This window comes from Balaenoptera physalus, assembly GCF_965194825.1.
Source record: "Balaenoptera physalus genome assembly, chromosome: 3".
Classification (NCBI taxonomy): Eukaryota; Metazoa; Chordata; class Mammalia; order Artiodactyla; family Balaenopteridae; genus Balaenoptera; species Balaenoptera physalus.
The window spans coordinates 17,040,034-17,053,102 of NC_138890.1; the positions used below are offsets into that span (position 1 = coordinate 17,040,034).

The 13,069-nt window shown below is 58.8% G+C and overlaps 1 protein-coding gene across 1 annotated transcript in view; it reads right to left on the reverse strand.

Moving 5' to 3' along the window:
- OBSCN (obscurin, cytoskeletal calmodulin and titin-interacting RhoGEF) overlaps positions 1–13,069 on the reverse strand; it is a 156,118-nt gene that overhangs the window by 61,754 nt on the left and 81,295 nt on the right. Inside the window, exons 45-58 of the mRNA XM_082455093.1 lie at positions 12,620–12,883; positions 11,800–12,063; positions 11,210–11,473; positions 10,620–10,883; positions 9,801–10,064; positions 9,216–9,479; positions 8,243–8,509; positions 7,763–8,029; positions 7,388–7,660; positions 6,487–6,759; positions 5,969–6,165; positions 5,720–5,795; positions 3,250–3,522; positions 1,932–2,198 (exon numbers count right to left, since the gene is read on the reverse strand). Of these exons, the coding sequence (XP_082311219.1) occupies positions 1,932–2,198; positions 3,250–3,522; positions 5,720–5,795; positions 5,969–6,165; positions 6,487–6,759; positions 7,388–7,660; positions 7,763–8,029; positions 8,243–8,509; positions 9,216–9,479; positions 9,801–10,064; positions 10,620–10,883; positions 11,210–11,473; positions 11,800–12,063; positions 12,620–12,883 (3,477 nt within the window). The remainder of the gene's footprint in view (positions 1–1,931; positions 2,199–3,249; positions 3,523–5,719; positions 5,796–5,968; positions 6,166–6,486; positions 6,760–7,387; positions 7,661–7,762; positions 8,030–8,242; positions 8,510–9,215; positions 9,480–9,800; positions 10,065–10,619; positions 10,884–11,209; positions 11,474–11,799; positions 12,064–12,619; positions 12,884–13,069) is intronic.

A 13,069-nucleotide genomic window follows, 5' to 3' on the forward strand; every position in this document is an offset into this window, starting at 1 on the left:
TGGGCATGCCAGGCCCCAGATCCGGCTCAATGCCTGGTCCCCAAGGGCTTGCCACCTCCAAGAGCCAATTCCCGTGACAGGCCACCTGGACCCAAGGTGATCCAGTGGGCTTCAAAGTCCACGGGGGCTTCCTGAATGAGGTGGCTCTCTGAGGATGGGTATGGGAGGTGTCCAGACAAGGGAAGAAGTAAGAGGGGACACCATGATGGGACTGAAGAGGGATTCGTGCGGGGGGCAGCAGGGAGCCGGGCCAGTGGGGTGAAGGACGTAAAACAAGGTGGGGGGGCAATAGGCAGGGGTGAAGTCAGGCAGGAAAGGAGCACCACATCACCCAAGGCTGTACAGGATGCTGGGGAGGTCTGGCCTTGACCCACACGACAGCAAGGAGCCACTGCGGTCACCGAGGGGGTGGCAGCTTGGCCAAAGCTCCAGGCCCACAGCCCCAACTGCTGTCTGGGCTATGCATCCCGAATGGAACCCACACAAAGCCCTGATGCTCCCTCCTAGCTCATCCACAGAGTCCACACACCCCTCAGGCAGGGGTGTCCACTCTGGACAGGGGTCCCCGAGGAGTTAAGAGGGGAGGGCATCTCAGAGCAGAGGACCCACGGGGCCCATCCACATCCCTCTCCTTGCCACCCTCCTGGCCCTGGTATGCTCACATCACAGACCAGACTCCCCCCATAACCCTGGCTCCTTTCCTCCCCAGGTCAGAACTGACAGAACCAACGGGGACCTAGGAGTGCATCCCACATCTCCACCGTGCTTGGATGGCTGCGACCAGCCCCATCAGGGCTGCAGCTGCTCTTGGCCGCGATGAGATGGGTCGGGGGCAGGGAGAAGGCTGGGCCTGCAATCAGCGCTGGAGTTCACCCTCCTTAGCTCCTATCCAAGGATCAAGGCTGCTTTATTTCTATAAAATCCCAGATATTAAAGCAGCAGTGAGCCCCTGAGGTCTCCCTCCTGCCATCTCCTGCTCCTCTGCATTTTGTTCTCTACTCCCTGCCTGAGGCCTGAAGGCTCTGCCCCAGATGTCCACAAGCCCCCACCCCCGCTGCCTCCTTCAGGCCCAGGTTCACACTGCAGCCCCTCCCCACAGCTCTTCTCACATTTTCCTTCAGCTCCCACAGGAATGTCACCCCTGAAGGGAGAGAGTTTTGTCTGTTCACTGCTGTGCCCCCAGGGGCCAAAAAAAAAAAGCGTTTAAAAACTTAAGTTATTGAACTAGCGTGTGAATGGGGTGTGAGCGACCTCAGGCGGCCAGTGGCCCAGACCAGGTCCCACCTGCTCTTCCCAGCTTGGATGGCCCCCCTGACAACTGCCTGACAACTGCCAGCTCACTCACCACTGGGAACATTTCAGGTTTTCCCAAATACAAAGTAGCTTCAGCCAAATGGCACCTCCGCCCCTGCAGACCTGCAGCCCATTGTCTCCCCTCCTTGGCCCCCCATAGGGTATCCTGGCTGTGCTGCAGATAGGGAAATGGGGCTCAGAGCGTCCTCTGAGTGACCAGCCCGGGAAGGGGCAGAGCTGGGGTCTGAACTCAGTATTCGTGGAGCTCAGCCCAGTGGCCCTCCTCTGCTCTAGGACACAGCCCCGTCTATGGCCACACAGGCCCCAGGCCTGCCCACACACCTGCTTGCCTGCAGGCTGCCTCCCTGCCTGCCTCTACCTCCACCCCTCCCCGACAGGGTGTTCTGGATACAGATTCTTCAAGCAGCCTCTGCCCTTGTGTTTTCTATCTGTGCTGTCCTGACAGGCTGCTTTGGGAGGAGAAGGGGTCTGGGTGGGTAGGCTCAGAGCCTAGGATCTGCTTACTGGGATCCCGTCTTTCCAGCACGCTGTCACTGCCTGTCATTTCACCATTATGGCTCCACGTGAGCAGCACCATAGCTGTGCTGGGCCTGGGGCTGCCCGCCAGACAGCCTCACCTTGCACTTGCAGCAGGGCCACCACGCGGGTGCCCGCGGCCTCACAAGTATAGATGCCGCTGTCGCAGGGCAAGGCCGGCCTGAAGGACAGCCTGGCCACGGTCCAGTCCTGCTCTATGATGACACGGCGCCCATCAGCGCACACCTCCTGCTCGTCCATCTTCCACGTGGCCTGCACGGGCCGTGAGTACTGGCAGAGGAGTTCAGCCGGGCCACCCTCCTCCACTGCCAGGTCCTGCATGGCACTGACCACTTCCACTGTGGGATCTGTCGGCCGACAGGCCAGGCACACGTCAGCTGGAGCAGTGTGACTGAGGCCCACCCACCCTCTGCAGTCAGCATCAGCGACTCAGAGGCAAGCAAAAGCAGGGCTGTGGTAGAAGGGGGACCCACCCCGGTGACCCAGGGCCCTCCACGTGGGGCAAACCTTGCCACCATACACCCCCGCCCACAGCAGACTGTTAGCTCAGTCTCCGTCCACTGGGCCTCTCCTAGCCACTGTTTCCCCTGAGCCCTCACTTCCTCTAGCCCAGGGCGCATGTTGCCCCAGTAGGACACAACAACCACTCCTGAAAGCCCTTGGGCCCATTTGGGCTCCACAGCTCCGATGGGCACTTGGCACCCCGAGCCCAACTTATCCCTTCTCCAGGGGCCTTGTCGCCCGCCCCCTCAGGGCTCCCATCCTATTTCCATCTGCTGAAATCTTATCAACAAACGGTTTGCCCCTCTGACCTGGGCAAATGTCCACATTTATTCTGCAAGAGCACAGAGGAGGCCAGTTGACAAATATGCCAGTCGAAGCCACACTGGGCTGCTGTGCCAGAAGTGCCCAATGCCCCCACTGGGAGTGGGCTGAGGGGCTTCCGTGGAAGCCCACTACCCTCCCCAAGGACTAGCTCTTTCCCAGAAGGGTGCAAGACCCTGACCAAGCCAACAGCACGGGAAGCAGCTACAAGCAAGGACAGTGCAGGCCATGCCCGGGGCTGGGAAAGCTGCCTTCACCTCCAGGCTGCTCTCTGGGCGTGTGACTGAAGGAGGGGCAACTGCAGAGTGGTGGCCAGGTGGGCAACTGTGCCCAGGGCCCTATAAGCCGGTGGGAATGAAACTCCAGTTTCACTGCAGAGTCCGGCCTTCTTTCTCATCCCCCAGGTGGGACTGCAGCCTGCCCACAGTGCCCACTCATGGTACACACGGAGAGATGCCCAGTCTGTGTGTTGGGGGCCAGTCCCTGAAACCCCACCCTGGGAGCCCGCAGGAAGCGTGCAGGGGCAGCAGGGGCAGAAGCTCCAGCATAAGGCAGGGTTCCATCGGCTGGTACCTTTGACCAACAACTTGGCCCTGGAGACCAGGGGCCCTGCCCGGAAGGTGATGGTGCCTGAGTCAGCGACCCCCAGGCCTGAGAGCGTGAGGGAGTGGAAGGTCCCATCATGCACGGAGATGGCACTCTGGGGGCCGTCCTGCAGCAGGGTCCCATCCAGCCACCAGTGGGCCTCCGGCCCACCCGCACGGGACACCTCACAGGAGAACGTGGCCACCTCCCCCGCAAAGACGTCCACGTTCTGTAAGCCACGTACCAGGCACGGTGCTGCCTCTGTGCAAGAGGACGAAAGGAGGGGAGCTGGGGGTGCCCTGGGTCTGTGGGGCCACCCTGAGGTCCACCATGCTGGAGGCAGCCTGGGGCTGGGGTCTAGAAATTTATCCAGGCCAGCTGGCACCCCCTGCTCACAGAATGAGACATGGAGACCACCCATAGTGAGCCTGTGGAGAGCCAGCTCAGCCCCCCTGAACCTCACAGCCCCCTTCAGAACATGTTCGGTTTCATCAAAGGAGACCAATGACCTGCATCTCACCCTTTTCAGAAGGCAGAATTAACAAGCCCCAAGTCCCATGGCTGCCATCTTTATGGGGTTCGGTGTGGGATAGAGAAGAGAGGTCATGGGGTCCACCTCTCTGAGAGGGAGGGGGTCTGCTCAGGAAGTGAGCCTTCCTTCCTGGGGGTGTGGAAGCAGATGCATCTCCCATCCCCAGAGGGCCATTTGTCCAGATGTCCCCTAAGGTCCTTTTGGCCCTAAGATTCTGGGGCCCTAATGCAAAATGGCAATTTCCCCCTGACCTGTCACACAGCAGGGCGTGAGCCCAGGGGGTTTCCCAGATGCCTGCTCTGTGTCTGCACACCTGCCCCAGCCAGGCTCTCCCTCAGAAGCCCTCCACGTCCCTCCTAGGCATGCACCATCAACTCTCCAGTCCCAGGCCCACACCAGCCCCTCCATGTTCTCCCAAGAGTGCACATCTAACTGTATCCTCAACCTGCTCCACCAGCTCCCCATTCCCATCTTCGGCACAGTTCCCAAGCTTGCCCGTATCCCACCAACCACCCATCTGCACAAGCTCATGCTCATGGCTCTCTGCCTGAAGCCACAGCTGCTGTCTGTACATGAGCCAGTTCGCCCCAACTGGGGACACTGGGTTGAGAGGGGCCAAGGCACTTCCCTCAGTGGGATCTGCAAGACCCAACCCAGCTCCATGCTGCCTCTCACAGACACCCACTCTGATGAATACATGAGGCCCTTCCTGGCCTGACTCTGCTCAGGACACACAAGATACTGCCCCTTCCCATCATTCAACTTGAGGGCATTGCACTCTGGAGACTTTCCCAGCCCCACAGACCACATGAAGACTCGGGGTGGGGACACCTGGGACTCAGGACACACTGTCTCCATGTACAACTCCCCCAGCAGATTGGGGACTCCCTGAGGGCAGAGCTGCAAATGGCCCCTCTCGAGGTAGATAGTAAATATATGATAGACAGATAGTGGATGGATGAGTGGATGGATGGGTGGATGGATGGTGGATGGATGGACAGATAATGGATAAATGATGGCTGGCTGGATGGCTGGATGGTAGATGGATAAACGGATGGATATGTGGATGAATGGGTAGATGGTGGACAGATGGATGGATGGATGGATGGATAGATGGATGAATTAATGATGGATAGATGGTGAATGGATATATGTATTGATGGTAGATAATGGTGGGTGGATGGATGGATAGACGATGGATGGTGGATGAATGGATGGATGCTGGATAAATGGATGGACGGATGGATCGATGGATGGATGGAATAGAGGGGTGGATGGATGCATGCACACATAGATGGATGGGTAAATGGTGGATGGGTTGATGGCCAGTGGATGGTAGATGGATGGGACCAGTATGAGAACCAGGAGTAGGACAGCAAGGGAGGGTCTCTCATGGCCAGGTATCCAGAGATGACTAACTCTGGGGACAAGGTATAACAAGTTGAAGGTCCTTAAATCCTATTTGCATGTCTGGGCCCAGGTACACTATGCCCCAAACCACTCACGTGTCACAGGTGTGCTATTGTATCAACATCTGGGAGCCTGTCAGGTATGCAGGTGTGTGTAAATGTGGACAAGAGCACACAAATCTGCATCACAAGGAGTAGCTATATGGAGGGTACAAGTCCAGAAGGCCCTGCTTCCATCTCAGGGCCCAAGTCCCCAGCAGCCAGACTCCCCATCTCCCCCCTACACACAGCACTGATCCCACACAAGGACCCAACACACACCAGAATTTCTCAGGCTGATCTTCACTAGCCCACTTCCAGTGGCTTCAGTGGTCAAGAGTGGAAAACTGCCACCCCACAGCAAGATCACTGCTGGAAGGCTCAGGTTTCTGGCCTTACCACCTGCCAACAGTTCCTTGAGTAGGGAAACATGGGCACCTACAAGCAGGAAGGCTGGGTATAGGAGAGGGCTGCCCACCTGTGACCTTCAGCTGGGCCTCTGAGCGACATGAGCCCACTTGGAAGCTGATGGTTCCGGCATCTTCAAGGGTCACCTGTGGAAGCAGAGATGGGGGCATCAGCCCGGCAGTGCCATGTCAACCATCTCTACTTTGCAAGTCCCCAGCCCAATTCCACTGGAGTTGAAACCTTCCCTCTCTCCCACCCCTGGGGGGTGGGAAGGCCCCTGGACGCATTGCGGGGTACAGGCAGGTCTGGGGAACGCCACCTTGTGCAGGGTGAGCAAGTGGAGTGTGCCATGCTCCACTGTGATGTCGTTCATCTCGTTGGTCTGCAGGGGCACCCCTCCCAGGGCCCAGCGGGCCTCCTGGCCCAAGGCCCTTGACAGTTGGCACTGGAAGTGGGCGTCCTGGCCCTCGCTGAGCTGCACATCCTGCAGGGGCTCCAGGATGGTCACCTCAGGGGCTGCATGGGTTGGGGGAGGGGTAGAAGCATGGCATCAGCCTCCGTGTCTGGGATACCCCACCCCCACGATCAGGAGCACCTCCCAGTCTCCAGGGTCTGCCCCCAGCACCCCTGCCCCAATCCCGGAAGACAAGCACACTGGGCACCACTCTACCCCAACATCTTGGGTCACCCCAGAATCATTCGTTCACCACCAGTTCCCCACCCTCAAAGGCAGGAAACCTTGTCATCTATCACTGTCCCTTGACAGGGCCTGGCCCAAGGAGGACTTGGATGTCCTGGCCCCAAGCGCAGTGAGCAGTGAGGCCCAGTTCCTGCTACCTGTGACGGTGAGTTGGGCAGAGGATGTGTGGAGGCCCACGTGGAAGGAGACAATGCCCGCATCCTCGGGAGTCACGCTCTTCAGCCGCAGTGTATGGGTGCGGCCACCCCGCACGGCCACTTCGGTCACCTCATTGCTCTGCAGTGGCAGGCCCTGGAGGCGCCACTCCACATCCACGGCCTCAGCCCGTGACACTTCACAGCTGAACTCTGCTTCCCCGTCGGCTTGCACCTCGGTGTCAACCAGGCCCCGCACGATGGTCACCTCAGGCTCTGCAGTGTGGGCAAAGGGGGCCTTTACCAGCCAGGTCAGAGAACCTGGGCCAAGCTCCCATGCCCCCCGCCCCAACTCACCTCCAGGAAGCCCTCTCAGGCACTCTCATGCTCTTCTCCTGCCACACAGCCTCTATCTGCCCCCCCGTGAGATTCATCACCCAGTTTGCTCACAAACACAGCTCCCTACCATGACACTGAGCTACTGGGGACAGAGCTGGGGCTGGGGGCACCTCTGTTTGGAGGAAGCGGGCAAGGGATTGTGGGATGGTGGGCTGCTTTTGTTCCTCCCCCCCCCCCCACTGTGGCCAGCCCTGCCCTGGCTGGGACATCAGGGGGGCAAGACCTTCAGAACAGACAGGCAGGAGCTCACAGAGGGTGGCCCAGACCAGGCTGCCCCACCTGCTGGCAGCGGCGGGAGGCAGGGCAGTGTTCAGGGGCTACAGTTTCCTCACTGTTGACGCTCTTTTCTAGAGGCACCAGCACCAGAGTGGTGCAGAGAACGCTTGTAACCCCAGGGGTCTTAGAGCCACCCCAGAACAGCACCCGGCGAGAGGGGGTACCAGGGTGGGCCAGGTGTGCCCCCAGGGCAGCTATGTGGGGAGTGGGTGTGGCAGGGAGGGCTCACCTTTGACTTTGAGGGAGGCCAAGGTTTTCTGGCTGCCCACCATGCAGGCGTACTCGCCCGCGTCCTTGGCCTCAAGTCCGTGGATCAGTAGCTCACACGTGGCCCCCTTGCGTCGCATCTCATACTTGGGACTCCCTTGCAGTTCCACACCCTCCTTGAGCCACAGCACGGGGGCCCCAGGCTCTGAGTCATTCAGCTGGCAGCACAGCTGGGCCACACCACCCGCCTCCTGCTCTGCACTCTGCAGCTCCGTCTTAAACGTGGGCCTAGGGGCTGGAGGGTCAGGGAGGGGCTCTTAGGGCTGCTACTCAAGGCGCCTGCCAGCTCCATGGGGGCTGAGGGGCCCAGGGAGGGCAGGGGTCCCGGGAAGCTCACCGCGGACAGAGAGGCTCGCAGTGCTCTGTGCATGGCCTGTGTCGCAGATGTAGTGGCCGGCATCCTCCTGCTCAGCACCGTGCACCAGCAGCTCAGCGGCTGTGCCCTCCAGCACCATCTGGTACTTGGCGCAGGGGAAGAGCTGCAGGGATCCCTTGCGCCACTCCACGCTGGCGCCTGCCCGGCTCAGCTCACAGCGCAGGTGTGCCGTTGCGCCCTCGTCTACCTCCTGGGCGTGCAGCTCCCGAAGGAACCTCACGGGTGCAACTACAGGGGTGAGGGAGAATGTGAGGGCAGGTGCAGGAGCAGCTATGGGGGCAGGGGGGCCCAAAGGCGTGCAGCTAAGGTGGAGGGGTAGCGAGGGGAAGAGCTTCAGGCCAGGTCTGCCCCGCCTTGCATGCAGGAGCCCATGTCACCTCCAGGGTGGAGGTGCGGCCCTGACAATCCCCCACAGTACGTGGGGCTGGCCTCGGGGCCCACCTGTGACAGTGAGGGTGGCGCTGGTGGCCTGGGAGCCACAGGTGCAGGTGTATTCTCCAGTGTCCTCCTGGCGCAAGTCCCGAAGCACCAGCTCTGCCATGTGGCCCCACTGCTGTGGCTCCCAGCGCTCGTCAGCCTGCAGCTCCAGGCCACCCTTACTCCAGACCACAGCAGCGCCAGGCTCAGACAGCTCACACCGCAGGCTGGCTGAGGTGCCCTCCTCAGCCTGCAGGCTCTGCAGTGGCTTCCTGAACACCACCTGTGGGGCTGTGGGGTGGGGGTCAGGGGGTGGAGGGGAGAGAGAAGGTCAGCCCCAAGGCTGGTGCCCAGACACCCAGCCAGCAGACTGGCACCCCAAAACCCAGTGAGACCCACCCAGGGCCTAGGCCAGGTGTGGCCCATGTCTTCACCCCAGCTGCCTGACCTGCGCAAAGGACCCAATGCCACGGGCTCCTGGAGGCTGGGGGTAGAAGTGGAGTCATGGGCCTGGGTCCACTCTAAGGGGAAGGAGGGACTGAACTGGCGGCTATGAGAGGAGCTCTGGATCTGACCCAGGCTATTCTCATGCTGACCTCCACCCAGAAAGCCGACAGACAGGCCTGTATCCCTCCAGGTCATCAAGGTGGGGGCAGGGGATCTCCTTGGACCCCTAGGGCGGGGCCATGACCGTCAGATCCTGACTAGAGGCTTTGGAGTATAATGAGAAAGTTGACTGCATTATGACGGGTGGAGGGAGGGGAATAAGGTGGGAGTTCTATCCTTACGGTGAGGGTAATTATTTGAGGTCATTTGGCTGGAGATCAGTACGCAGACACAGGGACACCGAACAGAGCCCTAACTGGGGAGCACAAGGGTGACATAAAGAAACGGCACACGGCACAGAGGAGGCAAGCACTCATGGGGAGCCAGTGTGGGCACAAGAAACAAGGGCACAAGTACAGGCTCCCAAGTAAGTCCACAGGGCCATCTTTACCCCTAATGGTCAGCGTGGCAGAGGTCCTCTCCTGCCCGCACACACACGAGTACTCCCCAGCATCCTCCACGGTCAGGTCATGGATCTCCAGCTCACACACGGCTCCGTCCTGCCTCAGGCTCACTCTGTCTCCAGCTCTGAGGGTCTCAGGCCCCTTCCTCCACTCCACAGGGGCTGTCTTGCTCAGCTCACAGTGCAGCGTGGCCGTGGCCCCTTCTGTGGCCTCCTCCTTCCTCAGACCCTTTGTGAACTTGGCAGGCAGGCCTGGAGATGGTCAGAAACACACAAACACTATCACACTCTCTGAACACGCAGAAGAAACAGGACGTGGATAGTTCATAGAAGATACAAAACCCAACCGGACACTGACCACCTGCTGGGTGTGCCCAGTACACACAGTGGACTGTGACATTTAAAGGTCCAACCTGTACATGTGCCACACAGCAGACAGGGACCATGACAGGGACAACAAAAGAATTATGGAAGGAAAAGGATAGTGAGACAGCAGAGTAGAAAAAGAAACTGAGAGCAGAGAGGTGATGCAGCCACCAAATGCCAGTCCACGTGGTCACATGTGGTCTTTACCCCTGACGGTGAGCGTGGCTGATGTCCTCTCCTGCCCGCACACACACGAGTACTCCCCAGCATCCTCCACGGTCAGGCCACGGATCTCCAGCTCACACACGGCTCCGTCCTGCCTCAGGCTCACTCTGTCTCCAGCTCTGAGGGTCTCAGGCCCCTTCCTCCACTCCACAGGGGCTGGCTTGCTCAGCTCACACTGCAGTGTGGCCGTGGCCCCTTCTGTGGCCTCCTCCTTCCTCAGACCCTTTGTGAACTTGGTGGGAAGGGCTGGGAAAGTCAGAAAGACACAAACACTATAACGCTCTCTAAAGGCACAGATTAGACAGGACATGGACATCACAGAGAAGACACAAAACACAACTGGACACGGGCAATGTGCTGGGTGTGCCAAGCACACGCTGTGGACTGGGGCTTCCCTCAGCCCAGTCCGTTCAATGTGTGCTGTGACACCTTCCGCAGACTCCTCAGGCCGCACGTTTGTACGAATCTGCTGGGCAAGGCTGGAGAGGGTTGGACGGTGTGGGGAACATCAGATTCTCTGGAGATTATTGGGGGACAGCACATGCCTGGATGGAGTAAAAGCCACAGACACTAACAGGAAACAGGACAGAATGTGCAGTGACACGAGGGGTGGAAAGTAGCTCAGAGGCTGGTTGCTCGTAGTTCACACAATAAACCAGAAGGAGGAAGGAATTCCGTGGAGTTATGGGAAGAGGGTGGCACTGAAACGAGGAGGGTAGGGGGGATAAGTGCAGGGGGGATGCCATAAAGTCAATAATTGGACACCAAAACACAGCTCTGCTTCGCCACATGGGTCTTTACCCGTGACAATGAGTGTGGATGAGGTTTTCTCCAGTCCACACACACACGAGTACTCCCCGGCATCTGCCACAACTAGGTCACGGATCTCCAGCTCACACATGGCTCCGTCCTGCCTCAGGCTCACTCTGTCCCCGGCTCTGAGGGTCTCGGGCCCCTTCCTCCACTCCACAGGGGCTGCCTTGCTCAGCTCACAGCGCAGCGTGACCGTGGCCCCTTCCGTGGCCTCTTCCTTCTTCACACCCTTTGTGAACTTGGCAGGCAGGCCTGGAGATGGTCAGAGACACACAAACACTATCACGCTCTCCGAACACACAGAAGAATCAGGACGTGCACAGTACAGAGAGGACACAAAACCCAACTGGACACCGACCACCTGCTGGGTGTGCCCAGTACACACTGTGGACTGTGACATTTAAAGGTCCAATCTGTACATGTGCCACACAGCAGACAGGGACCATGACAGGGACAACAAAAGAATTATGGGAGGACAGGAACAGGATAGTGAGACAGCAGAGTAGAAAAGGAAACTGAGAGCAGAGAGGTGATGGAGCCACCAAATGCCAGTCCACGTGGTCACATGTGGTCTTTACCCCTGACGGTGAGCGTGGCTGATGTCCTCTCCTGCCCGCACACACATGAGTACTCCCCAGCATCCTCCACGGTCAGGCCACGGATCTCCAGCTCACACATGGCTCCGTCCTGCCTCAGGCTCACTCTGTCCCCGGCTCTGAGGGTCTCAGGCCCCTTCCTCCACTCCACAGGGGCTGCCTTGCTCAGCTCACAGCGCAGCGTGACCGTGGCCCCTTCCGTGGCCTCTTCCTTCTTCACACCCTTTGTGAACTTGGCAGGCAGGCCTGGAGATGGTCAGAGACACACAAACACTATCACGCTCTCCGAACACACAGAAGAATCAGGACGTGCACAGTACAGAGAGGACACAAAACCCAACTGGACACCGACCACCTGCTGGGTGTGCCCAGTACACACTGTGGACTGTGACATTTAAAGGTCCAATCTGTACATGTGCCACACAGCAGACAGGGACCATGACAGGGACAACAAAAGAATTATGGGAGGACAGGAACAGGATAGTGAGACAGCAGAGTAGAAAAGGAAACTGAGAGCAGAGAGGTGATGGAGCCACCAAATGCCAGTCCACGTGGTCACATGTGGTCTTTACCCCTGACGGTGAGCGTGGCTGATGTCCTCTCCTGCCCGCACACACATGAGTACTCCCCAGCATCCTCCACGGTCAGGCCACGGATCTCCAGCTCACACATGGCTCCGTCCTGCCTCAGGCTCACTCTGTCCCCGGCTCTGAGGGTCTCAGGCCCCTTCCTCCACTCCACAGGGGCTGCCTTGTTCAGCTCGCAGTGCAGTGTGGCCGTGGCCCCTTCTGTGGCCTCCTCCTTCCTCAGACCCTTTGTGAACTTGGTGGGAAGGGCTGGGAAAGTCAGAAAGACACAAACACTATAACACTCTCTAAAGGCACAGATTAGACAGGACATGGACTTCACAGAGAAGACACAAAACACAACTGGACACGGGCAATGTGCTGGGTGTGCCAAGCACACGCTGTGGACTGGGGCTTCCCTCAGCCCAGTCTGTTCAATGTGTGGCTGTGACACCTTCCGCAGACTCCTCAGGCCGCATGTTTGTACGAATCTGCTGGGCAAGGCTGGAGAGGGTTGGACAATGTGGGGAACATCAGATTCTCTGGAGATTATTGGGGGACAGCACATGCCTGGATGGAGTAAAAGCCACAGACACTAACAGGAAACAGGACAGAATGTGCAGTGACACGAGGGGTGGAAAGTAGCTCAGAGGCTGGTTGCTCGTGGTTCACACAATAAACCAGAAAGAGGAAGGAATTCCGTGGAGTTATGGGAAGAGGGTGGCACTGAAACGAGGAGGGTAGGGGGGATAAGTGCAGGGGGGATGCCATAAAGTCAATAATTGGACACCAAAACACAGCTCTGCTTCGCCACATGGGTCTTTACCCGTGACAATGAGTGTGGATGAGGTTTTCTCCAGTCCACACACACACGAGTACTCCCCGGCATCTGCCACAACTAGGTCACGGATCTCCAGCTCACACATGGCTCCGTCCTGCCTCAGGCTCACTCTGTCCCCGGCTCTGAGGGTCTCGGGCCCCTTCCTCCACTCCACAGGGGCTGCCTTGCTCAGCTCACAGCGCAGCGTGACCGTGGCCCCTTCCGTGGCCTCTTCCTTCTTCACACCCTTTGTGAACTTGGCAGGCAGGCCTGGAGATGGTCAGAGACACACAAACACTATCACGCTCTCCGAACACACAGAAGAATCAGGACGTGCACAGTACAGAGAGGACACAAAACCCAACTGGACACCGACCACCTGCTGGGTGTGCCCAGTACACACAGTGGACTGTGACATTTAAAGGTCCAATCTGTACATGTGCCACACAGCAGACA